General features: G+C 47.3%; 1 protein-coding gene across 2 annotated transcripts in view; it reads right to left on the bottom strand.

Annotated features, from left to right (window-relative positions):
* Nucleotides 1-1301: 1301 nt before the first annotated feature.
* Nucleotides 1302-25393, bottom strand: part of LOC144179643 (ATP-binding cassette sub-family G member 1-like) — a 40830-nt gene continuing 16738 nt past the window's right edge. For both annotated transcript variants that reach the window (XM_077708075.1, XM_077708076.1), the window contains 8 exons: nt 24745-24868; nt 23022-23136; nt 22167-22315; nt 18840-18941; nt 8727-8895; nt 6039-6139; nt 3739-3894; nt 1302-2401 (listed from right to left, as the gene is read on the bottom strand). In XM_077708075.1, the coding sequence (XP_077564201.1) occupies nt 2045-2401; nt 3739-3894; nt 6039-6139; nt 8727-8895; nt 18840-18941; nt 22167-22315; nt 23022-23136; nt 24745-24868 (1273 nt within the window). In that variant the 3' untranslated portion in view covers nt 1302-2044. The remainder of the gene's footprint in view (nt 2402-3738; nt 3895-6038; nt 6140-8726; nt 8896-18839; nt 18942-22166; nt 22316-23021; nt 23137-24744; nt 24869-25393) is intronic.

Below are 25393 nucleotides of genomic sequence, written 5' to 3'. Positions count from 1 at the left end.
GGCACTCAGCTCCTCTCTATACCGGTCCCAATTGACAACACGGGTAATTTTCACTTCTCTGTGGTGAAAGCCAGCTGCGTTAATGTAGATGGGAAAGTGGTCGCTGCCAATAAGGTTGGGCACAGTGCAACACTGGATCTGTATATCACTGGTATGGAGAGAGATAAATAGTGCTTGTCGAATCAGGAGGTCGGAAAAATGCGGGAGCCCCATAATTCGCAACACACAGGTTCAAGTGGTCAATGACGTCGACAAGATGTTTGCCCCTTGCATCCGTCTTTGCGTCCGTCGCCCCACAGACAGTGATGGACATTTAAATCCCCACAGATGATCATACGGGAGGTACAGCGATTACACAGCTGTTCCAAGAGAACTGTGCAGTCGATTGGTCTTCCCGGACACAAATAAACAGATGCAACGCTAAGCCTGTCCTTGCCCAGTTGAATGCTCCCTGCAACCGCTTCCGCTACGTCCTAGCAAAAATCCCTAACCGGCAAAGGTACAAACTAATACTAGGAGAAGCGTTAATAGCACGTCTTCAGTGACAACAGCATTAGCGGAATGTTGGGATGTACATCTCGCAGCAGGATTTTTCTTCAGTAGTGCCAGGTTTCCACTACGATTTTCGGGGAAAGGGCGTCGTAGTCGCATCACATTGTATGGACGACTAGCCATGTCTGCCTCTCTAGCGCCAGGTACAGCAGAAAACTTGCTCTAACGAGAGCTCAAAGCAACGTGAAGTTCCTTGGGTATTTTATCCTCAATTGGTGATGACCAGATGGAGATACCTAACCTAATACGCTTGCATTTGTATGGCAAGCGTATTGGGTTGACCCCTCGGTTGTTACCCAGTGACGACCGTTAATGAACGCAGTGCCATAAAAAGTTCGACCTAATTTCACAATGGGCGCCCGTCATACCAAACATAACATACCTTCTCTTCAGTGGCTGCCAGTGTCCTTGATAGCCTGCGTGTCGGTTGTGCTATTTTTGATGCACCTTTCCATAACACTTCGCAGCGTATTCTCCTGAGAGTGGAGAAATGCACAAAGCTTGTTTGTTCACTTTTTTAATCAAAACCGTTGTGCGGCGATGGGAATAAGAGCGGTGGTGAAAACGGCGAAATGGAGAAAGCGGCATGTTAGGCTGTTCCGTTTTGTTGCGGGAGGCTTTAAAAAACGGCAGTCTTTCTTGAACTACTTAAACGACAAAAATGTCTGTCTCTGTCTGTATGCCTGTACACTTGTCTTCAGCCTTCCGGCAAAAACTATGCTTGAACGACAGATTTTTATAGGAAAAACTTTTAGAAACCACTACATCCGGAAACACACCCGATACCTGTCAACAGTGTTCCGGAAAATCGAAACATTAAACACATTTGAGGTAACACGTAAGCACATAAGTGGTATTCGCAGTGTCCTTTTATTTAAATATACATGAATACTTGATTATTGCGATAGGAAATAAACGAAGAACGCGTTCAAAAAATGTTCTCACCCCGCCAAAAATACACAAAGCGCGCGCGCAAGCGCGGACCTTGTGGCAATGTTCCCAGTTAAACAATAACAAAAAATCCCAGTAGATGGCGCGAGCAGTGAAGTGCTGGGTAATGGAGTTCACTTGCGCAGACTTCCTCTGTGTCTCTCGGCCGAAAGGGGGAAGAGAATGAGAGTTGAGCGGGGGAGAGAAAAGGGGAATTACGTGGCACAGGCGGGAGAATACTAGTCTTCTGACGACATTTGCCGAGAGTTGAGCAGATACGCGGCCATTGTTTTTTGTTTGTCACAAAAGCAAACACTGTCTAAATGGTGCTTTTTTATTCACTGACAGTTCTCTTTACATTCCAAACGCTCGCCTGGAAAAAGGCGTACGCATCACAGCTCGTTTTATCATTTTGACAAAGAAAAACGGCACTTCCCTCTCCGTTAACTTCATTATAGTGTTTCGCTTAATCTTGCCACGAGGGAAATTATTAAATATAAACATTCTGTGCAACGACCTTTCTATAGACTTTTGTAGATGACGACTTTCTAAACAAAGGCGACTAGCACTTGCGCCAAAGCCTCCACTTTAACAAACAAAACGCAAATAACTTGAACGAAACGTCGAGTGCCAGCAGGATACTTAAGTACTCGGACAGATTGATGTCCCGCGCTTCCAACATGTCAAGTACTTCTTCCCCGTCGATGGGGTGGCAGGCGACGCTGATGTCGCGTTCGTCACACTCCAGCTGTGGGCGACCTCCACCGAACACCACGAACATGAGTGCGCGGTGGCCGTAGTAGACATGCGACGTGTACGTGAACCACTTGATGGCCGCGGACACGTAGCGTTGTTGTACAAAATATCCGCTGAGTATAAACCAGGGGGCTACAGCCGGCAACGACACGAATACCGCCATCTGCAATGATGCCAGAAGGGTGTCTCAGGGTTACTACTTGCCGGGTTGGGAGAAGTGTAACAGTGTCTTGGTTGCTATGAGAACGCAAAGCTAATTTCTGTCAGTGTCCCGGTTTTCTAGTGCGAACTGATTGTACAAAATGGAGCAACTTTATGCATCGAAGAGGTCAATGAAATGTTTGGAAACGTTCCAGTGAGACATGTAATCTTGAACATATTTTTACTACTTCATTCCGTTTAATGGGAGTTAAATTACGTCCACTCGTCTTTGTTTCGTGAGGGCCATCTGCTCACCAATGGCAACGCTGAACCATTTTACACTGCACTCTGACCTTTTTCTGTTCATTGCCCAAATGTGACGCGGTTTATGTGAAAGACGGAAGCCAGAACCCCTATTGCTTAAACTCTCTTGCTAAGGTTAGTAAAAATGATCTTTTAAGTGACATTGCTAAGGCAAGCCTTCAGGCGAGAACAAATCGATCGTCATTGTTTTATTTTGGACTAAAAGTTGAATTTCCGAACGCGTAACACCTGTCTCTCCCGGGGTTTTAAAGCCGTCCAAAAATCTTCCCCAATAAATATGTTTTGCACTTCAGCAAGTAACTGTATTAAAGAAACCGCGCAGTGCCACTTCGCTTTCTAAAACCCTAGTCTTCGTGAACTATTTTTTCAACGAATAAGTGGCCTATCCTGGTAAGGAATCACTGGAAACGCTCCTAGGTTCTAAGAACCCACTAAAAGAGGTCTCGCTGCCAAAATGCTCTTCCTTTGCTAAACCCACGCTTGTTGTTCTAATGCTTGAAAATCTTGCTAAGAAATCGCGAAACTAGGCAGATAACCAAAAAAAAAGACTATCCTTAAGTGTTCCTGGCGTGTTGGTTAACATAAAAATTTGGGGGAAGACATGCGCGCAGGCCGTAACGTACGGGGTAATCACAGCTTTGAGGGTTCGAGCTGTAAAAAAGTAGAAAACCAACAAAATATAAAAATAAAAAAACAAACAAAAACTTTTCAAGTAAAAGCGCACAGTCTGCGCACCCTCCCCATTTTTTGTTTCTTCTGTCAAAGGTTATTTCCTGTACTTCCAAAGAGTTCACGATTGTAAGCTTGGAGCACGTTGGTGCATGGCTTGCTCCAAAAGAATTGTCGGTATTCGTATTTATGATAGGCAAACGCAGTGGCCTCGTCCATTCCCTTTGAACTTTAGTAGTTCGGAGATAGCCGCCATGACCCGATTCACTTTGGCGTGGTCTGATGCATGCTGGTAACGTCGTTGTTTTAAACATCAAACTGGGGGGTGGGAGGGGGGAGAGGTGGCAACGTGTCTTGTGTATTTACCTGAACACTTAGAGCAGCGGAACAAACGTAGGCGAGGCTTTGACTAACGGATGACACCGCTATGCTGAACAGAAGGACCAGAGAGATTCGATACAGTTCCATGGGTTGAGATGTTGCCCAGTACACGATGGTCATCATAATAGTTGGAGCGCCAATCTGTAAATAAAGAGTTATGTTTCCGTCAAAGCGCCCTCAACTGCGTGTTCAGTGGCCACGACGAAGACATAGACGCGCAACGATCTTTATACACATGCAGGTGGTTTCGTACTAATTGGTCATGTCGTGTCTTATATGTGACATCACGCACTCTCCTACCGCCTACCTTAGTATCCAAGACCAAACTGGTCCTCATAATCCTTTCTTTATTCCCGATATTTCTTCTACCACTCACCGCAAGATACCTAGCTTATTAAAAAACGAAAGCATATGCAAAACTAGTTTGCTGTGTATTTTCAATAAAAGTAAATGAGTGCTCAATTTTGGAGAGCAAGTAAAAAAAACGCTTTAAAAACCTTGCTTTGACCACTAAATACAAACACAGCTGGCGCCCAAGCCGCGGGCTCGTGGCATGAGGGCTAAATAACAACTGTTCCAACAGATAACGCAGGAGTGCGAACGCGGCAAAATTGAATTCCGGAAACCTCCAATAAATGGGCCGATACATGAGAGGGGAGAGCGTAAGAGCGTAAGACAGGAGAGGCAGTAATGGGTGAGGGGGGGGGGGGATTCACGTGTTGGTGCGCGGCCAGTTTTAACAGCGAAGCTGTTTAAAAAACCGTTAGTTTTCGTGCCCACAGTTGAAAATACCAAGACAATGCCGAGCGCCCGTGAGCGCGCGCCTCGCAGCAATCGCCCGGCAGTTAGAAAAACCAAGAACATGCCCAGCGCACGTGCGTGGGTGCCTCGTGGCGACCGCACAGTGTCCCCTGCGCACGTTTGTCAAGCCAAGCGTACCCACCTAGGGAGATCGCCAAGATTGGCAATAAAAGAACTTCAGCGTTGGCCGTAATCGTGGCAACACTAGCTCGGAACGAGAAAGAGACGTCATAGCGTACGCTCCTTCAATGTAATGTCCGATGATTATCGCTTCTAAAAAAATGAAGGAACCTCGCACTTATAGCAACAATCATGAAGTCGTTGCTGCAGCGAAGAAGAGTTAAATCGGGTGCAGTCGTGGACTTTAACTATCGTGATGGTCGTGAAGTTGCGTACAGCATCGCTACCTTCAAGTCGTATGCGTGAGTGTTAGTGTCCTTCATTTTTCTTTTGTTTCTCAACATATTATATGTTCAATGTGTCTCGTGTTAACATCTACAGGGGCTTAATTTCCATGCTTTTTCCAGCAACGTTTTTTAGAACTGCTTATTCTACCTGGCCTGGACAAGGTGTGCTGTTGTGTGTTCGTAAAATGCCGCTTTCCCCCCCTCAAAAAAAGGTTTTTTTCCAACTTCCCACCAAAATTTTGCCGATTAGGACGTGGCTGTACAAGCGGAACATTTATCTGGCTTCGTTAAACTGTCGTGTGTACTCATGTGGAGTGCCGTCTCTGCATGGGTTTTTTTTTTTTAGGGGAAAATTGTGTCGCGTTAATGAGTGTTCTGCAGCGTTTCCTACCACAGGTTAACGTGAAAAAAAAAATTGAAGCCGTTCTACTCAATGTGAAAGCTTTCGGAAGTGCAGAGCAGTGATTCGCCATAATGGGCTGTAGCGTCGTTATACGCTCACTGCTACCACCCAATACAATTCAAATTTCCCGGCTTCGCAGTGCTCGCGCGCCCGCTGCCTGAAACTGCACCAGCAGGAGTTCTGTTCTTTTTGTGCTTGCTTTATTTCCTGTAAGTGCCGGCATTGCATTGCCACTTTTTTTCGCTTACTATCGTAAAAACCAACGCAACGAGCGTTTCTAACTAAATGAACACGGGCGCGGCCAGTTAATTACGTAAATTTTGCCTCATATGTACCTAAAGTTTTCTTATCGCTAAACAATAGGGAGATGTATGACAAGCGCCAGCGGTTCACGAGTTTCGAACGCTCATGACTAAATAAACCCCTTGGCTTTCGAAGCCTCTGGATTACGCCGCGACGACAGCCGCTACGACTGAACGCCGTGTGGCTCTACTTGGGTCCAACGAGCGCGCTCCGATGACAAGGCGAGTACTTGAGGTGCTCTGCACTTCAGTGGCTTTACATTGGATATAACATTTAATAGATTCTCTTACGGTAACAGGGATCCAAGCTACCACTAGTAAGTGTGTGGCCTACAACTTTCGTTTCGTTGTACAAATTTCGTTTGCACGTACCGTGAGTGGAAGTTCTGTAATGATCCTCGACACATAGTACACGCTTGGACTGTACCAGCAGTTTCTTTGCTCCCGCAGAAGGACACTCACATCCATAGGGACTGGAAGATGAGCATGGGTGAAGACGAAAACAGTTATTCGTGTTTTAAACTATGCTAATCAAAACGAGATTGTCATTTCCCTGCTTAAACAAGTAGAAAAATGTATGTAAAAGGTCAGGCAGCGTAATGTAGAAAACACAGCAGCGAACGGTCAGTCTAACAGAATGGCGAGCTAACATATGTGTTGTGGTATTGAGGATGTGTTTGTCGCTAAACTCCTTCAGAGAACGTCCTTCGTTTCTGTGAGCTAAGGCACTGAGCAACATCAAACGGAAGATGATAACACGCAGTTACGAAATACAAATCTTCGAGCAGTCAAAGGTTATGATAAAGGAGATTACGAAGCGGATCATAAAGGGGGACATTACAAGCCTCTAGAAGCATTCATGCCTGAATTGTTTGGTGCTGCCACACCTCCGCTCAGTACCTCATGCAAGGGGTGATTGTCGAGCGGGTCTTCAGCGACCGCCGATGATATTTTAGAGGCTCGGGTCGTCGGTGTCTGCGGTTGTCGCCGTCTCATGTAGTCACGGTACGAAAACACCGGGGCACTCGTTTTCTTACGCCTCGCGCTACAACGTAACGCGTAATAAAAGTACATTATGGATGAAACTGGTTCGAAATAAACTAACATGATTTAAAGATATATGCAACGCTCCATGATGTATCGTACTGGGAAGGAAAATGCCTATTTCAAGGTTGAAAAATTCCCTATTTCTAGCACTTTTTCCCTGCAATTGGTCGAGAATTCACCGCAAATTTCCCTGTGTTCTCTTTTTGCAGTTGTAGGTGTTTACGTGGATTCCTGTTTGGTTTTAAACGTTAGCCAGCGCCAGCTATGTCTACTTTACGTAGCTTTCCGGACGCATACGCCGTTCAGAGTATCAGAGTTTCAGTGTGAACTAATTTCTACTACGTATGCCACTCGGTAACATTTGGCTATGCATTTCACGTTTTGCATCTAACAGCATGCTTACTTTGGAAGCTAAAGCTCTAAGTTAAAACTGCTCGTAGGAAAAAGAAGAAGGGATAGTTGGGTACTTGGGGTAATGTTAACTTTGCGTCGTGACTGCTGGAGCTATATCTTGTAGCAGCACGCCGACTAAGGCGCACTGCACTGAATCCCTGAATATTGCGCAGAGATTCATGCGAATAGGCTTAAGCGCTGTAGCCGCCGCCGTTTCGCTATTTGCTAGCTCTTTCTCATGGAGTATTTTTTCCTCTATGCTTCCTCCTGTTTTACGAAGTGGATTAGAAGCGGTCTTGGAAGCTTGTGACTTGGGGGAAGACGACTGCGAATATTTGAACACAAATCCGACGAAGTGTCACGGGAACATTTTTAAAGAAAACAAAGTAATGAATGAAGAGAGGTCCGGTTTGCTGACATTATTTTTTCGCTTTACTCCAAGACTCATAAAATTGCCTGCATCTCTTCAAGATCCCACTTTCCCGTTTGACTAAAATTACAGCCGAAAATTTCCCGAAAAAGGGTAAATTCCCTGCACGGAACATCACTGGTAACGCTCCGTATCCATTTCAGCAATCAAGCACAAGCTTGGGTGGTCGGTCGGGTGGTCGGTCGAAGCAAGAAAAGGAATACTTACCTGGTGCCGGGGCCTCACTGATCATCGAGGCCTGATCAGTTTCACTGCCCTCCCGTTGACACCTGCCACTAACTCAAACTGGGGCAGATGGGGCATGCAAATTGCGTAAATACGGTTCAACGCAAGAGAAGGCGCCACCGCCTCAGCAAGCGCGGAGATTGTTCCTCCCACCGGCGCTCCTCCGGCACCCAATCAGCGTGCGCCATGTGATAAGAGAGAAACTTACAATCGTTGAATACACTTATACACTGCACGCTTCGCCCCGCCCCGGGTTTCACGTTAGTGGAGATGGCCCGGGATTTTTTTTCTACACGAAAGAGTCGTTGAGGCGCAGGCATGCCGTCGAATATTTACCAAATATGGCCGACCACTTCGAAATGTTGCAAACCTGATAACCTGATACACTGATGCGGACGAAACAGGCATTCCAGTCTGGTGTTCCCGTCTTTTTTTGCGCTATGAAAGACGCTTCAGTCAACCCAGTACCAACTTGCCCAACTTTCCGCACTGAGACACTGTAACCTCACCATGTTTCCTGTTGCTGCGATTTTGCACTGAATGGGTTTATAAGTATCCACGGCGATATTAAATTGTTATACAGTACATAACCAGCTCTAACCGGATGGTGGAAATTATAAATACGGTGATAGGCTACACACTGCATTTAAAGCAACGTAATTGTTACCTTACCACCATTATTTACGATAAAATGTGCCCAATTGATTTTAAACATTTTTACATTGTAAATGCAATAGTAAATGCTTTCAGGTAACTGTTTTAGTTGACCTGAGAACATTTACTATTGTATGAAGTCAAATTCAGGATGTGTCAACTAAAACCAGAGACAGCAGCTCAAACCAACAGGCGACGCTTGGAGGCTTTCAACGGCAAGCCCTTTTTAGCAGTTTGCCAAAATAATTTTGCCAGGGACACCGAAGGTTGCGCATCCATGCTAACGACGCAGAGGGCTTCGTTTTGCTTACATGTGAGAACATTGGGGCCCACGGATTGAAACACTATCATGATGATGGCCAGCAGGTACATGGATACGATGTCACGTGCCTGCGCAGCGTGGTTGCCGGAACCGTAGTACATGGTGGTCAGGAGAACCGCGAAGAACAGGCTGACGGCGATTCGCAGAAGCGAGGCAGTCTGTTCCAGAGAAAAAAAAAAGATAAGTACAGCACAATTATGTTATGTTTTCGCTGAGGGGCACATAGCCAATGCAGTTGCTGACCGTAATGTCCTCCTAAATGCTGCCCTATATCGTTTATTCAACATTCTCGGTGCTTTACTTCTGAACGTGCTGAAAGCGGGAAGGATGCAGCGTTCCTCCTGCTTACATAGAGTCTCGATGTGTAAACAGGGACCTTTAAACCTTTAATGGTCTCTGCATCTCTCCCTGTTTCTTTTGTTCTCTGTCCTCTCGGTTTTCTCTCGCTTTCTGCCATTTATTTCGACACAGATAATGTGAGCTTTAGGACGTGGATTGGAAACATATAAGAGGCCTTTTTAAGTGCTAATTAAAAAAAATGGCTCGAATCCACGCGATGAAGGTGGATGGAAAGCAAAGCTGTAAACGACATCCACAACAATCACCCATGTGACGTCACTTGAATTCACACACGTGGCTCCACAAAGAGTGAAACAAGATAATCTGCCAGCTATTACGTGGAATTCGCGGGGGTGGCGTCCCGAGAGCAGCAGCAGCGTCGGCCACGGGCGGGTTAGACGGCGTACGCCGCCGCTGTAGCCCGACTGTGAGTCGGGAGAAAGAAAACGGAAAGGAGCGTGTTTCGAAGGGTGAACAGTGGAACCTAGCCATCCTGGTGTGCTAGCTTGCGGCATCGCCTCCTTTAAGTTAAAGGAGGCGACGCTTGGGGCTACACCACCGCGCGACACAAGCGCAGAAACTGAAACACCTCGGCAAGTGAGCTTAGTGATTCCCATTTATACCGATTTAAACTAGTTAGCTTAGTTAGTTTGAGAATTGCGAGAAAGCTGAGGAAACACTTATAATCGCTATTTATCAGAACCACTTGCTCCTTTCGCTTTTTGTAATACCATTTAAAACACAACCGAATTGGTATGCACGAATTTAGAAAACGGAGTCCCATTCGTTCCAAGCAGTGCACAAAAGGTAGCGTTCCTCTAGCGGCCAGATGTCAACTGTAATAACACGGATAGGCGGGCTAGTTGGTTTGACATCTTAACGGTAACTTTTGCGCACTCGATACGGGACACTAGCCCGCCTATCCATGTTATTAAAGTTTATTTTTAGTTTTTCGGGCTCTCTTTCTATGTACCCTCACGTGAATGTCACAGATCCCTCGGTTATCGTCCCTATGATTGCAGTATGTAAGTGCAAAGCGCGCGTTCTGGGGTGGCACATCAGACACAAGACTTGCCCGGATGAGCTACGGTTCATGACAGGATGGTTGCCAATGTCGGTTGGCCATTACAGGAGGGTGTGCACTATCCTCAGGTCAGAGTGCTGGAGGCAGTGTCGGTTCCTCAAGGACTGTCTTCGTGTGGCCAGTTCCCAGGCAGCGGGTGGAAGATTTGACTGGAAAGCATACCGTTGGTGGTGCGACTGTGCAGTGAACCTCACGGAGGTGTTGTGGCGTCAGGTGCGGTCCTCTCTACTGCGCTTGTGTTCGTGTCACCTTTTTCTGTGTCCCCGTATCGAGCGCGCAAAAGTTACCGTTAAGAGGCCAGATGTCTGTATGTGGTTTTTACATTTTGTTTTCCCGCCTTCAAAGCAATCCTTAACGTATGTTTGCCGTACGACCACTTAATTCGGCCGGGATTGCGTTGCCCTGGAGGTGCTGTTGAACAAGTTAACCAAGCCGTGCGAAGGTAGCGCGCAATGGACGCGAAGCTGCGCCAAAACAGGCCCAAAACAACCGTCGCTAAAGCAGACGGCAAGGCCGTACCGCCAATGCCGCCACCGGCGAGCAGGAACTTCCACGCGGGCAGCGCTGGGTATATTCGTTGCGCCATCTACAGTGTGCTCCGTGAACGACGGGCGCTGCAAAAGCGGTGGAAGGGCGACGGGCGCTGCAAGAGCGGTGGAATCAGGGTCAAGGGCTTGTTTTTGGAGGCGGGCTTGTCGACGCTGATGCACTAGCTCATCAAACGTGTTGAGCTGCGCTTCCTGTTACAGAATAAAGACGGGTGTGAGGGCTGGAATACCAGTTGCAGCTCGCATAGCCGAATTCTTTATTGATTCGAGCAGTGCCAAGTCTGACTTTGTAAGAAAGTGGAATTGCGCTTGATAAACTATGCGAGGCTGAAGAATGGCTCGGACAAGCATGCGGGCCATCTTGGAGGCCGCATCGCCGGCTTTTTGAGACATGCGACGGAACAGATGCAGCGATTGTGAAGCTTGATGCTTTGCAGAGCGAATCCAAGGTTTTGCAGTACCGGTGGCCGTAATATCCAAGCCCAACACCCGCAGGGTAGATGCTGTTGGTATAGGCGTGCCTTGAACCGAAAGACGGATCGGGGAGGTTGCCAACCGCCGACGGCCCCATGCGTTGGCCACGGTGAGATGGGCTGTTTTGTTAGGCGAAAGCGTGAGGCCAAGATACCTGCACCAAGAATTGGTTTCATCTAGAGCTTGTTGCAGGCGGACAATTTGGACGTGAAGGTCCTGGTGAACAGACCATACCGTGATGTCGTCTGCATAGATGATACTATAGATGTGTGGGACAGCACCAAGTCGCCAGGCAGGCGGTATCGTGGCCATGTTAAAAAGCAAGGGGGCCAAGACAGATCCCTGAGGCACACCACGGCGGGGCTGGAAGGAACCTATGGGAGATCCGTTGAGACGTACGGAGAGGGTGCGGTTTCGTAAGTAGAAGGAAATGAAATCACATAGGAGGGATGGAAGGTGAAGCAGATGAAGTACCGCAATGACAGCAGCGTGGCCAAGGTGGTTGTACGCTTTGTGAACGTCCATGCCCAGCACAGAGCGAACATGGTGGGATTGGCCGCCAATAAGGATCATCTCGGAGAGGTGGCCCAGACCATCCTCTGCACCAAGGTGGGGACGAAATCCAATTTGGCATGGGTAGTATAGATGGTGCTCATCGAGCCACCAGTGAAGGCGTGTGGCAATCATCCGTTCCAACAGCTTCCATATGGTCGCCGTATGCGCTATTGGTCGGAGGTTGCGGATGTTTGTACTCGGTTTACCGGGTTTCGGGATAGTGATAACATCCGCTTGAAGTCAGGCCGGGGGGATAGTACACGTGAGCCAAACCCGGTTATACGCCTCTAGGAGTCCCACCAGAGAAGAATGGTCGAGGTTCTTGAAAGATTCAAATGTTACTCCGTCGGGGCCAGAAGCTTTGCGGAGTGCCACCATGTCAATGGCCGCGGTTAGTTCCGCAATTGTAAATGGTGAGAGTATGCCCTCGGTTGCTGCTTCCGATGGCGGCGTACCAGCACCGGACGGAAGAGTGAACGGAGGGGGCATGTGGGCTGGGTCCAAGTCAAAATCGGGGTACAAAGTATGGGCCAGCGTATCTGCAAATTGCAAAGAAGTCTGGTTGGACGTGAGGAACGCTGACGCAGAAGGATCTGGGGATCTTGGTGGTCGCTCCAAAAAATGAAAAATGCACCATATGGAGCGTAGTCCAGACTGAGGCCCTAACGAAGCGCACATGTCAAGCCAGCGCTGGCGGGACAGCCGGCGTTCATGGCGACGAGCCGCGGCTGTGAGCTGTTTAAGGCGGATTTGTCAAGTCGGAGAGTTGGGATTGCGACAAGCAAACACTTCTACCTGGCGGCGCTGCGCCCACAGCTGAAGGAGGCGCCAATCAGGGTTAGTGCGGCTCTTGTCAACCCAGTTTACAGTTGTAGAATCTTCAAGAGCCCTTGGTATGGATGATAAAGGGCACTCTTTGAATGCTGATATCTGCCTAATCGACTTACGAAACTCGTCCCACTTGATAATATGGCATTTACGACGTAGGCGACGAGAGGGCGAGGATGAAATATCGAGGTAAATGGGATGATGGTCGCTACCCCAGCAGTCTGGCTCCCGCCGCCAAGTAACGGCCGTTGGACCAAGCCACCACGCTAGGTCTGGGGAACGTGGAGGCATACAAGTAGACGTGGAGCGGCGAGTTGACTTGGTCGTATCATTACGTAGAGTGCAGCAAGCATTCTCCATGATCTTGAGGAGATCTGAACCTCGCGCACTCGCCATGTTATAGCCCCAGGCTGGGTGCGGAGCATTAAAGTCACCGGCGATGAGGATGGGACCACCGGGATGTTGTGCTCGTATATGCGACATCCACCCAAACCGAGCCCGCGGGGCATGACCACTGCGAGGACGCACATAGCGGGATACGAGGATCACTGCACAGTGACTTAGTTGAACTTTCATCGCAACAGTTTCTTTCCACGGGGAGCACCAGCTTTGAAGGTCAATGGCTTGCTGGGGATGGCGCGTGAGGACATATACCACCGCTTTATCCCGTGGCGTTGGTGGGGCGTTACGGTGGTCAATGATTGTTGGAGACGCATAGCCGGTAAAAAAGGGGATACGGGGTAGGCCATTCGCTTCCTGAAGCAGTAGCGCCCATGCACGAAGTGAGCCTAGGCGAAGGCGTTCCTTAAGTTCCCCAACTTTTTGGGGCAGGCCCCGACAGTTCCATTGTAGGATAGTGTCGTTGCGTGTAGTTGCAGGTACGGCAGGTGCATAATTTAGCGGAGACATGCTGCAAGAGTCGTGGTTAAAATGTGCAGCTGCTGCACCACGTAGTTAAAAATAGAGCGAGGTCGGATGCTGACGAGATCGAGGCTGCTGCTGGTAATGATGCCGGAGGAGGTGGACGCAAGGGGGAAGTTTACAGAGAAGGTATAGCTTCACATGAGCTCTCTTTTGCAGCAGCACGCTTGAAGCGTCTCTGTGCCAGCATCTGGGGACGACGAGCGGTCAAATTCGCAAGCTCCGTTTGTAGTGCCTGGATGCGCAGATCTGCCTCTTCTAGGGCCGGGGAATTCTGGTCGGCCTTTGAAGACGGGATCGCTGACGAGGTCTACGCAGTCGCACCACCTAGCTGTATGAAACCGAATTCATAGGTGGTGTGGCAGAGACCGGTTCTGGTACGTGATCTGCAATATCGTCGTCGTCATTCGAAGTTAGGAGTTCGTACCGGTTTGAAAGCGGGAGCCGTTGCTCAACCTGGGACCTCGCGGAGCCCTTCACACGCGCACGTAGCTCGGCGTTAAGCTTCGTCGGGCACTTCCTGTGTGATATCGTGATCATCAGACTTGCACAGCCCACAACGAAATTTAGGGGCATTTTCATTTCCCGCAGTCGCGTTCGGGGTCGCCGAGGTTTGAGCAGGAGGTGGATTTGGGCAAGAGGTGCGCATGTGACCCTGTTGCAAGCATTGGTAACAAAACACTGGCCTCGTCTTGTAAGGCCGAGTGCGAAGGATGCATTCATTGTATATGAATCGCACCGGTGGTTCCGGAGGACCAAGAACAGTCACGAGACATGTACGATGACTGCCGAGATACCGGTCTAGGAGCACTTAATGCGTCTCGCATCGGATGGTGTCCCGGAGCACGTCGGAGGGCTCACCGGCATCGACGCCCGAGACAACATAACGGCGGACATGAGTACCCCCTAGGAGGTAAGCTGGTACCGGCAGGTGAACTCCGGGGGAGACGGGTATATAAGTGAGGCTGTAAAGCTTGTGAACTGCCTCTAATGACGCTATCCACACAGAAATTGAGTTGGTATCTCGGTGGAAAGTGTAGCCATTATGACTTTGAGGATGCAGACATGCTGATAGCGTCTGTAGGAGAGCTTTCGTCGTGATTTGGCGGATGTTGAAATTCTGCTTCGTTAGCTACCTTGAAGGATGCTGGTTGAGCATCTGTAGTGCTTGGTGGGAGGCCAGTGGGATTTAGACGGCAGGGCACCTTACCGTCAGAGTGAATACGGTTGTCTGCTGGAAGGTCCATCGGGGCATTAGCGTCCTAAGACTGACGCGGCACTAAGGTTGAAGACTCGGTGCAAAGGCGTTTGTCGGGGGGTTCAGCAGACTTGCCAGTGACATTACTGGGCTCTTGCGGCACAGGAGGGTCGCTGCTAGCATCCATGGGGCAGCTGTCGTCACCCTGGGGTGTCAGAGGCGTCGATGTTTGAAGGGCGACGTTGGACACCACTTGAGACGCCGGCTCCATTTGCTTAAGCAGCTGGTCTTGAAGTAGCGCCCGCTTGCGGGACCCAAGAAGGCCTTGTGCGGAACAGCACCCACCGGCCGAACAGGAGGTTAGACCTAGCCGCTGCTTACAGGCGATGTGGTTGTGATGCTTGCTTTAGGGGATGTTCCCGGGGCAGGTAGTAGCCCTTGACGGCGCCAGGAACTGGAGGTTATCGCTGGCACTACGGGAAATAGCTGGGAACGTAGAAACTGCGATAAATCGCCTCGAAACACGGAGCCGAGGAAAGACACGTCGGAACGGCAGGACTTCTTCTTCCTCCCGCAAAGGCATTGCGCTGCCACTTTGTTTCGCTTACTATCGTAAAAACCAATCCAACGGGCGTACCGAACGAAATGAACGCGGGTGCTCTCGGTTAATTATATATACTTTGCCTCAAATGCACCAGCAGTTTTCTTTGCGCTAAGCAACAGGGAGATGTATGACAAGCGCCATCGGTTCACGAATTTCGAACGGCTTTCGAAGCCTCTGCAGGACGCCCTACCACGGGTACGCCGGGCTCTACTTGGGTTCGTTATCTCGCGGCGCCGACTGATTCCGGCAGTCGCTTGACATTGAGCGTTGCAGCGAGCTACGGCAACAAGGCCGGCCCCTAAAGTGCTCTGCACCTAAAATGTAAACTGACTATAAATTATATCCTTCGTATTTCCGCTACTGGCCGCACTGGGCGATGGCCGAGTCTATCGGCCTCGCGCACTGAATATTTTTTTTTGCAATTCGCAAGTTTGAATTCACTATAGCGCATGTTTTTTTTTCGAAGTTGAATGAATTAATTGTTTTTCGGCAATGTTTTCTGTACTGAATTCACCGTTTTTGCGCTGTAACGTTCGTTGCTCCATGAGGAAGTTCGCAGAACGCGTGCAGACTGACACTGACGCGCTTGCAAGTTCTCGTTGGCGTTGTCTCGCCATAAGCTCCGACTGCTTGCGGGAAAAATCCCGAACCAGCTGACCCTTGGCCAGATGCGAACACGCCTCCTATAATACAGGCACGAGCCAGGCAAAAAGCGCATCGCATTTGAGCGTCTGCGGTGACGCGGAGGGCGTTCATCCACTGCGTACGCCTCGGATAGCGACTTTTACCATTCAAAGCCGTGCTGGTAGGTTTATCTCGTCCATTTTACAGCTGACAACATATTACCTGCGTGGTATGCCGATTAATGAGATATCGAAAAGACGCAGCCAACGATAACGCCTTATATCATGCTTGTTGTTCAAGAGAACCGAAACCGAAACTGGCCTGAATTCTAATCCTAGACATCGTCCAGTCACGTAGCACCTTTACGTGACGTCACTGGTTTAGGTGGTGCGGCCGCCGAAGACCGCACATGATAGTTTTTTTTTCTTTCGGCAATTATAAATTAAATACCGTTTTATAGACCGCACAAACTGTGAAATGTGTGTTTATTTGAGTCAGTAAACGCAGTACAAGCAAAAACAGGAGCTTGACAAATTCACTTCAGTGTCATTTTAAGCTTTCGAAGTGCCTTTTAACGGCTTCGCCTGACCCTGTGCAAAGAATCTGGCTTTCTCAGGGAGAGAAATGTGGTCTTTGAAGCTGCTGTCAGGAGTAATGAAAAAAATATTTCAAACGTTAGGAGTCGAGGCAGGACATCGCGATAAGCCCTTTTAAAGGAACCCTGAAGTGACTTGTAAACATTGCGGAATTACGAGTGCAAATTGTAGCCTGGATTCTGTGGGCTACGTTCCGACCACTCTCGTTGCGTATAGGCGTCTTTATTTACTAGAAAAATCAATTTGAAAATGCTGTCCTGCTCTCTGAATCATCGCCCATTTTCTGTGGCGTTTCGTATGACGTCACAAAAAGGTGCGCTACTGTATGGCAGGGCATTCCTCTGACAGAGTCAGACGGCCCAGCGTTTAGTCCGCCTGCCACCGACGGGTCGTCGCACAATTCGTCGGCTCAGTTGAAACTAAGATACGACACGTTCGTGAATGGAAGAATGTGTCTTTAATTTGTTAGTTTGAACGTTGTATCAAACTCCAAGTGCAGGTCGCTCCACACAAGCGCGGCACAAACGTACTTGCGACGCTTCGCTGACTGGTATGCTAGTAGGGACATCTAAGGTCACTTGAAGGTGGGAGAAGTGTCAGCGAAGTCATTACAGTGTCACGTGTACAAGAAGTTTAAAGAGGACGACGGCGAAGGGAACGCCTCCACCCACCTCTCTTCAGCGCGTGCCGACGAACTGTCGACGACGACGAGGAGGAGCAGAGGGTCTCGGGCAATTGTGCGCGAGAGCACGTGGAGCGAGCTGGCTGAGCTAGAACAGCAGTCTAGCGCGTGGTGGGCCGGAAAAAGGAACTTCTTCGCTGAGTGGCTAGGAGGCACAAGTTCGCCTTATTAAATTACCATCAATCACCAGGACTATTTCGTCCTTATTCTTGTTACGTGTCAATACGTACTAATGAAATAACATCAACCGAAACTTTGATCGTAGAGCGTAAAAATAGGGTGTAGGAAGCATGTTTTGCGCTGGATGAACAAGCACAGTGGTCAGAAGCACGACCATAGATTTGCGAAAGCTTTTCCGTCTAGGAACTGAGTCGCTAAACATGAGGTACTGTGGGTATTTGGGGGACGCTTACTGCACGAGCGCTATACAAGAAATAGTTATCCAAGCTGCTTGAAATGCTAAAACTAAATAAAAATTTAAACTGGCTATACATTATGTACTTTATATTTTGACACTGTTCGCGTCGGCTCGTGGCCGAGTTGGCGCTGGGTATGATGTTTTGCAAGTCGCAAGCTCGAACCCTCGGCGTACATGCTTTTTTTAAAAGTTCATTTCTTTTTTTTTTTTTGCCAATGTTTTCTATACTGAGTTCACCATTTTTTGCGCTGTCAAGTCCATTGCATCAGGAGCGAGTTCGGAGAACGCGTGCATAGTGACTGACGCGCTAGCGAGTTCTCGTTGGCGTGCTGTTGCCATAAGCACCGACTGCTTGCGGGCAGTGGGCAGAAGCCAGAATCAGCAGACCTCTGGCCTGGTGCGAACACACTTATTACGATACAGGCACGAGCCAGGCAAGCTCCATAGATAGGGGAAAAGGGCATCGCACTTGAGCGTCTGCGGTGAGGAGGAGGGCGTTGATCCACTGCGTACGCCTCGGCTAGTGATTGAAACGACTCCAAGCCGTCCTGGCAGGCTTATCTGACGCATTTTACAGCCGACATGTCAGAAGTGCGGTATGCTGATTACTGACATATCGAGATTGCCTATACAACAATAATGTAGGATGCCAAGCATGTTGTTTCACAGAACCGAAAGCGAAACTTGTTTGAATCCTTATCTTGGGCATAGTCCAATCACGTAGTACATGTTACTGACGTCACTGCTACTGGTGCGGCCGCGGCGAACCACGCATGGTAGTTTTTCTTCTTTCAGGCGTATTAAAGTAAATACCCCCGTAGCGCGCGGATAAGAAATGAAAACTGTGTTTATTTAAGCCAGTCTACGCAGTGCAAACAAAAGCGGGAGCTTGGCTAATTCATTTCAGTGTAACTTTAACGCTCTTTATCACAGGTATTTCTAATATTCAGAAGACTGAGCACGAGGTCGCGGGTTCGATTCCCGGCCGCGGCGGCCGCTTTTCTGATGAAGGCGAAAAGCAAAAACGCCCGTGTGTACGAGATTTCGGCGCACGTTAAAGATCCCCAGGTGGTCAAAATTAATCCGGAGCCCTCCACTACGGCGCGCCTCATCGCCTGCGTTGCGTCGGCGCGTTAAACCCTACAGTCAGGAATATTCAGAAGAGAATGGTCGGAAACACCCTTCTGTGTTTGATCTCCTCCCTTGTTTCCCAAGAAACTGATAGACTCACCTTGTTTCGAGCGATAGAGTAAAAGCATCTTTTCAGTAGCACTTTTAACTGTTGATGGGGCCTGATTGTAGCTCCATAGAACCGCTTCATCTGCTTCCTCTCCTAGTTAAAAAAGAAAAAAAAAGAAACAGAGAAACAGCTGAATTTTCTGTAAACAAGGAAAAACATTAAGGGCACTAAGAATTATGGGCGAAATTCAACCCAAGCATTGGTGCAATTTTCGCAGAATAATAAAAATACCAGGGGCGTAGCTAGCGGGTGTTTCGTTGTCAGAACACACCGCGAAATGTTCTGAGAGCTACATCCTCTCCCTCATGTCAGGTATTTTTTCTCACAGCATTGATACGCGCAACATTAATAAATTACATTGTTACACACAGCATTGATAAATTAAAATGTAAAAAAACGCAGATAGAAGAGCTTTAATTTGTTGACGTAAGTGATTCCTTAGAGCCCTGCGTGCACTTGTATTTTGAAAAAAAATGGTAAACATTTTGTTTGGGTGAGGGTCTCTTTCTTTTTATAGTTTCAGTGGTGGTTTATAGCACCCCCAAAAATATGTCTGACTACGCCACTCACAAATACTGTAAGTAAATAAAACAGGGTTGCTGTGGCATTGCGTTTGACCAACGCGTCGCCGGGATAATCATTGCCTAACGCGTGAGCGAAAAATGGCCAAACAGCCATTCTCCTGCTGCTCTCTCCTAACCTTTCCCGCTCCGTAGCCTTCCTGCGTGCTTTGATGTCCGCCATCCAGCGCCGCTTCTCCGAAACTATGCAGAATAGTTGACAGTTTGTCCAGCGTTCCCCGGGCGGCGCTCCTACGCCTTGCTTATCACTATGGCTGTCTGTCTTGGTCTGTTCCTGATAAAACCGCCTGCGCCACTCCGGACACAAAATTACTTGTGGTGCCGCAGGATGATGCCGGCTTTTCGCGCTCATCTACCCGGGTCACGGGCCCTGAAATTTTCTGGGTGGGGCACATCTCCCCCCCCTGTGTCTTTTGCGTTTCGTCCTTGTTTTGATCATGCTGTTTGCACTCCGAATCTGTACACAGTTTTAAAATGGAGGATTGTACTGTCGAACCGCCCTGACAGCGTGCTGGACGCTCAACTGCTTATCCTTTTGTTTTGTATAATCTCCTGAAATTTATAAGCGCGTGATATTTTTTGGGAAGTAATTGTAGAAGTGAGCGCTTGAACATAAAATGTGCACGCAATTGTTTTTCCCTATTCCTCCAGGGAAAAATATCCGTAAAATACTGCCTGTACCATCCGAAAATATCGTTTCTACATTTGATATTTGTCTACCCGACAATTATGTTCTTACACTATTTCGGTTCCGCCTACGTCAGTCATCTTAAGAAAAATGCAGCAGGTATGAAGCGAGTGACACGTTGAGCGAGATCCCCTGTGCGCCCCAGAACTAGCACCTCGCCGCGGCTAAGATGCGAGCGAAACGGCTCTTGAAACCCAGCAGTCAAGCTGACAGACGCACGTCGTAGAAATGGGTGCAGCGCTCGCGATTCGCGAGCAGTGACGTAAGGCGGGACGTCCGCCGGCGCGTGCCACATAGCGGATGAACGCCTGAACTAAGCCTCCCTACCGCTCCATTTGGAAAGCGGGCGATGCGTTAGGCAATGTTTATACAGGCGGCGTTGGTTTGACGTACTGATTGAAAATTGTGGAACAGCATCTACAAAACGTTGGGACTGATCTAAGTGAATCCCGGGTCGCTTTAGCATTCAGTTGACCATACAGAGGGCTCAAAGAATGTAAAAAGTGGGAAATTGAAACAAGTGACGAATAATGCCGACTTCCCTGAGCTTCCACCCTGTCTGAGCTGTTTACTCAATCTTTATATCTGCCATATTAAGGAATTATGCACATATATTGTGTTTTTATCTATTGCTTAGTTGAGTGTGTTTGCACAGTGTGGTGTAATTATTGCACAGTATGATTGTAAGTCAATGTGGAGTCAATTACTGAACCAATGAATCATTTGCATCAGAACCATCATGACGGGCAACCACACGAAGTTTCCCCCACTCTTGATCCTGAATTCGTACTTAAAGGGACCCTGCAACACTTTTGATAATTGCTTTCAATCTTTCCTTCGTTTTTGGAAGCACTGCGAAAGCTACAGGTATCGCCATCACGGAGCGGCACTGCGTGATTTGCTCGTCGCGCCCGATACGCCTTCCGTTTCTGCTTTGTTTTTGTGGCTTTCTTTTCAAAGTTGCTATATCAAAACGCGTTCATTGTTGCAACAGAAGGAAAACCTGCCAACAGCTACTACATGGCCTCCGTGACGTAATGCGGGCCGTCGACGAACGTCAAGACCGGGAAAGAGAGAAAAATGTTTTTAGCGAGTTTCCAATTTGTCTGATGGGCATAAAGCAGTAATTTTTGGCTGAGGTACTTTGCGACCCCCTAATCTAAATAGTGGGTGTGTTGGGTGACTACGTTCTGCAACCTTTTAAACTTTCAATAAAAGTTGAAAAAAGTGTTGCAGGGCTCCTTCAATGCGTAATAAAAATTTGCCCTCCAAAGAAGTAGCAAATATTCACAGTTTGGTACTGCACAACGCTCTGTAAGCAGGATTGTGCTGCTCTCCCACTGCTTCCTGCGGTCGGCGTAGACAAACCGGCTAATCAAAAAAATTTAGAAAACACTGAACACACTTCGTGAACTTTCGTTCCAAAAGTAAAACATCACTATTTTCTTTTTATTGAGTGTTGTACACTTATACTATCAGCCTTCGGCATACCCGTTAGGAATTAATCGCCACTTGTTTTGCAAACTTACTCAGCCACGTCGAAAGCCCGGGTAATCTTGGCACAGTTCCAAAAATATTTTTTGTGCATTCAACTACGTCATGATTATTTGCATTTGTTGCATTTGCATTTCGATTGTTTGCATTTCCATTCTGTTTACATTTAATTATCAGCATTTTGCATACCTAGTATGGAGTCGCCTGCCAGAGATTCCTTCGTATTTCAGATGGTGGTTCGTGCGCACGAACCTTCTTTTTCTGGACAGTAAAAACAGTGCGTTGCAAAACTGACCAGCGTTTCAGGCGCAAGTATTTAACTCTGGAAAGGCGGAAACTCACACAAACACGGTCAGAATGAAGGACATCGACTTCACAGCAAAGCTTAATTTGTGTTTGCACGTAGTAGCGTTCCCTGTTGCGTTGACCGATCGAGTTTTCGCTTTTTCCGAACCTTGTGTTCACCTAAGTTTGCGGTTTGGCATGCAACCTGTTTTTTTTTTCAATGCGCAACAAATATTACATTTCCCGAAATGACGTGAATAACAAGCGTACCTCTTTGCCCATGAGTCTACCTCCATATGCAGTTGCCTGGGATGAATCTATGGCTTTCTTTCTCGCAATGTTCACACATTCGTCGGGTGTAAACAGTGCGGATAGTTTTGTAGCCATATCGCCGTATTCGCCAGATGCAATTTCTGTAACTGAAAATGCAGAATCACATCACCTTCTTCAACACTACAAACGGAATTTCTTATGTTTTTCAAATGAGTGATTTACGACGTAAATGGGCTGGCTACACATAAAATACCGGAAGCGTCAAACGCACATTTTTAACTAAACCATAAGCACCTTTTTCTACTTCGTTAATGCCGGTGTTATGGTTAACACCCACACAACAAAACAGCACTCAGCATGACTTCTATTCAGCAATTTTGAAAGTATCTGCAAGAATTTAATTACACCCTCATTGGGATGCATTGTGTATCCATATGTTTCATCCCGTTAGGCTATACATTGATCTATCTGGAGTACTGTGTCAGTGATGCACGTGCAAAAATGGATACCTTCAGACTTCTACAATCATGTGCCTTATGTTTTCAAATAAAATGGGTTCAAATTTACATTTCAGCGCGCAAGCCACTCAACGCCAGCCACGGTAATTTCATACAGGGTACTTGACATTATTTCACGCCTGGCTATGTCAGGGAGAGCCGTTAATAGAAATTATCATAATTATGACATTTTGTTAAAGACGCACGCAAATCGACAAACGTTTCTGTCACAATCTTTCCCTTCCGGCCTTAGTTCATGACAACATTTAATGGTACATATCCTTAAAATCGCGATTACTTTAGCATTACTGAGTTACAGAGCTTAAGAAACAAATTTGCCTGCGTTCATACTCACTGAAATCAGCTGGACTATTGAAAATTGGGCAGTGAAGGTTTTGAGAAGCTAGGAACGGAAGCAGCTGCTCCACTGAACCGTTGTAAATGCACATTCCGCTGGAGAGCATGTATACCTGCGGTATAACATTAAAAAAAAAAAACGTTTGTTAGGACAGGATGAATGGTAATTTGGTCCTCGATGAAGGCCTGCGAAAGGTAATTATTAGTGCAACAAAATATTTCGCGGTGGGTCTCCGCAAGGAATGAATGTGGCGGACGTATGTCTGATTATTTACACATCCCCATTTATATTCAAAGGTTCCATGTAACTGTCCTCTGGTGCTACGGACTCAAAGCCAGCACTCATAACTCTCAAGTGACAAATGCGGTGTATAGCTAACCATGTAATTTCCGGGATAATAACCAGCTAAAGGTCGCGTGGAACCGTCGTGTTTAAACAGGTCGCGTATTTTAAATTGGCGTCAAAGCACAAGATAGGGGAATAAGTACAGCTCATTTGCTTTTCGTTCTAAGAATAGTTCCCTCAACTGCGATTTAGTTGTTCTTTTTCTCGAGCGGACAGTTCAAAATTGGCGAATGCCTGGAAATCCACACACAACTAAACAATATGCTTTGTTGTGCTGACCGTCCGTAATTAGTAAGGGGTGATTTGTGGCACGCTAACACGCAAAATAGTATTTTGCGTTACCATAACTGGCAACTGTTAAAAAAATAGAGCTCAAAGTTTGAAGACAGGCACATGAAAAGAAGCCCGCAGGTTAGGTTACTGGTTTAAGAACGTCACAGTTATAGGATGGTGCCAGGAAAAGGCTGTTATGAAGGCCGTGGCTGCCCGGCGACGCCGCACAAATCCACCTGTAGGCTTTGGTGGGCCCATTTTACCTCCGTATGTACTCCTTGATAATAAAAAGTTTGTGTAAAAAATACACAATGGTCGTAGGCCCTAAACCGTGTCAATAGCGGGACATGTACAATCGCAAGGCGAGAAGCGGCAGCGAAGTGATGGCGAACCATGGTAGAAATACCGTATAGCTGACTTGCTTGCTCGCCGTTTTATAATATTGTAAGTTTTCTCGCACAGAAGATTTGTTTTTGCCTCTTATACATTGGACAACTTTTGCAGATGAAGGTCTGCGTACTGTCCCCGTTTTGACAAAGGAAAACGCACGTAACACACCGAAAAATACAACGCGGGCTCTTTGTGTTTTGCTCTTTTATGTGTTGTCCTTAGTCCACGCAGTGAACACGAAAATAGTCCAAAGTCCTTAATTTTGCTATTTTCTAATCTTCTATTTCGTCAATCCACAAGCATTTTAATCTTTGCTGCCATCAAGCATGTTGATTCCCGTTTTCTTTTTATTTCAATGGTTCATTACCAAGCTCGCGTTGGTTGGCACACAGAAAATAGTCGCCACCATTTTCTACTGGTGTTACAAAGGTTTAATAATACAGAAGGAATATTTTTGGCAATTTTTTTTCCTGTACAGCTACGGCAAGAATACGTTTTCGCAAGACAAGATGTACGCGTATTAAGGCGAGTACCTAGCTCATAAGATTTCACTACAAATACATTCGTTGTATATTTTGCGACAGCCTCTTCGCTTCAATTTGTTCTGCTAAGTGGATTGCGATTATTTCCGCTCATAAAATGAGAGGAAACTTCGGGTTGAAATGATCTATCACCAAAAAGCAGTTTTTTGTGTACAATACACCTGACTTACTATGTCGAAGTGCGAGAAGAGAGTGGCACTCGGGTTATGGATTGAGCAGATCACTGTGTGTCCTGAATCGGCCAGAGACCTCAGCACCCGACCACAACGAAGCGCCGAGCAACTGTCAAGGCCACTGCACATAGCATCAATAATGCGACAAAAAATTCAAGCTCTTCTCACAGCAGTCCACACAAAAGGCCCAGGCTTTGCTCGCAGTGAAGGAAAACCGTTGCACAGTATTCACAAGTGGGGAAGCAAACAGGTCTTCCTCGAACATGCCTTGCTTATGCTTTCTTACGTGCGCGTGGCCGCGTCCTGCTACCATATCCCGTGTTGTTAGATGAGCTCGGAGATGAACCGGGCAATCTTGTTTAATAGGGGGATGATTTCACTCTCTCTTCACTAACCTAGACTGTTCATCTTTGGTCGATGATGTTTTCGATCTAACGCGATGGACCCGGCTTTGAAAAGAAATCCTAACTCGTGTAATAAAGTAAAATTGGAAGATGTGATGAATGAGTTTAAAGAAGCCGTTATGAAAGCCAAAAATTTGTTCTTTTATTCTTTTAATGAGCCTCTTGTGAACAGTCCGAGGGAACTATGGCGATTTATTAAATTAAATAGAAAGGACCAAGTGTCGTTTCCGGCTATGGAATGT

Source organism: Haemaphysalis longicornis, unplaced genomic scaffold, assembly GCF_048455015.1.
Source record: "Haemaphysalis longicornis isolate Haplotype H1 unplaced genomic scaffold, Haemaphysalis longicornis Haplotype H1 scaffold_4, whole genome shotgun sequence".
Taxonomy (NCBI): Eukaryota; Metazoa; Arthropoda; class Arachnida; order Ixodida; family Ixodidae; genus Haemaphysalis; species Haemaphysalis longicornis.
Note: the sequence above shows the minus strand (reverse complement) of the source record. Positions and strands in the feature narration are given on the sequence as shown.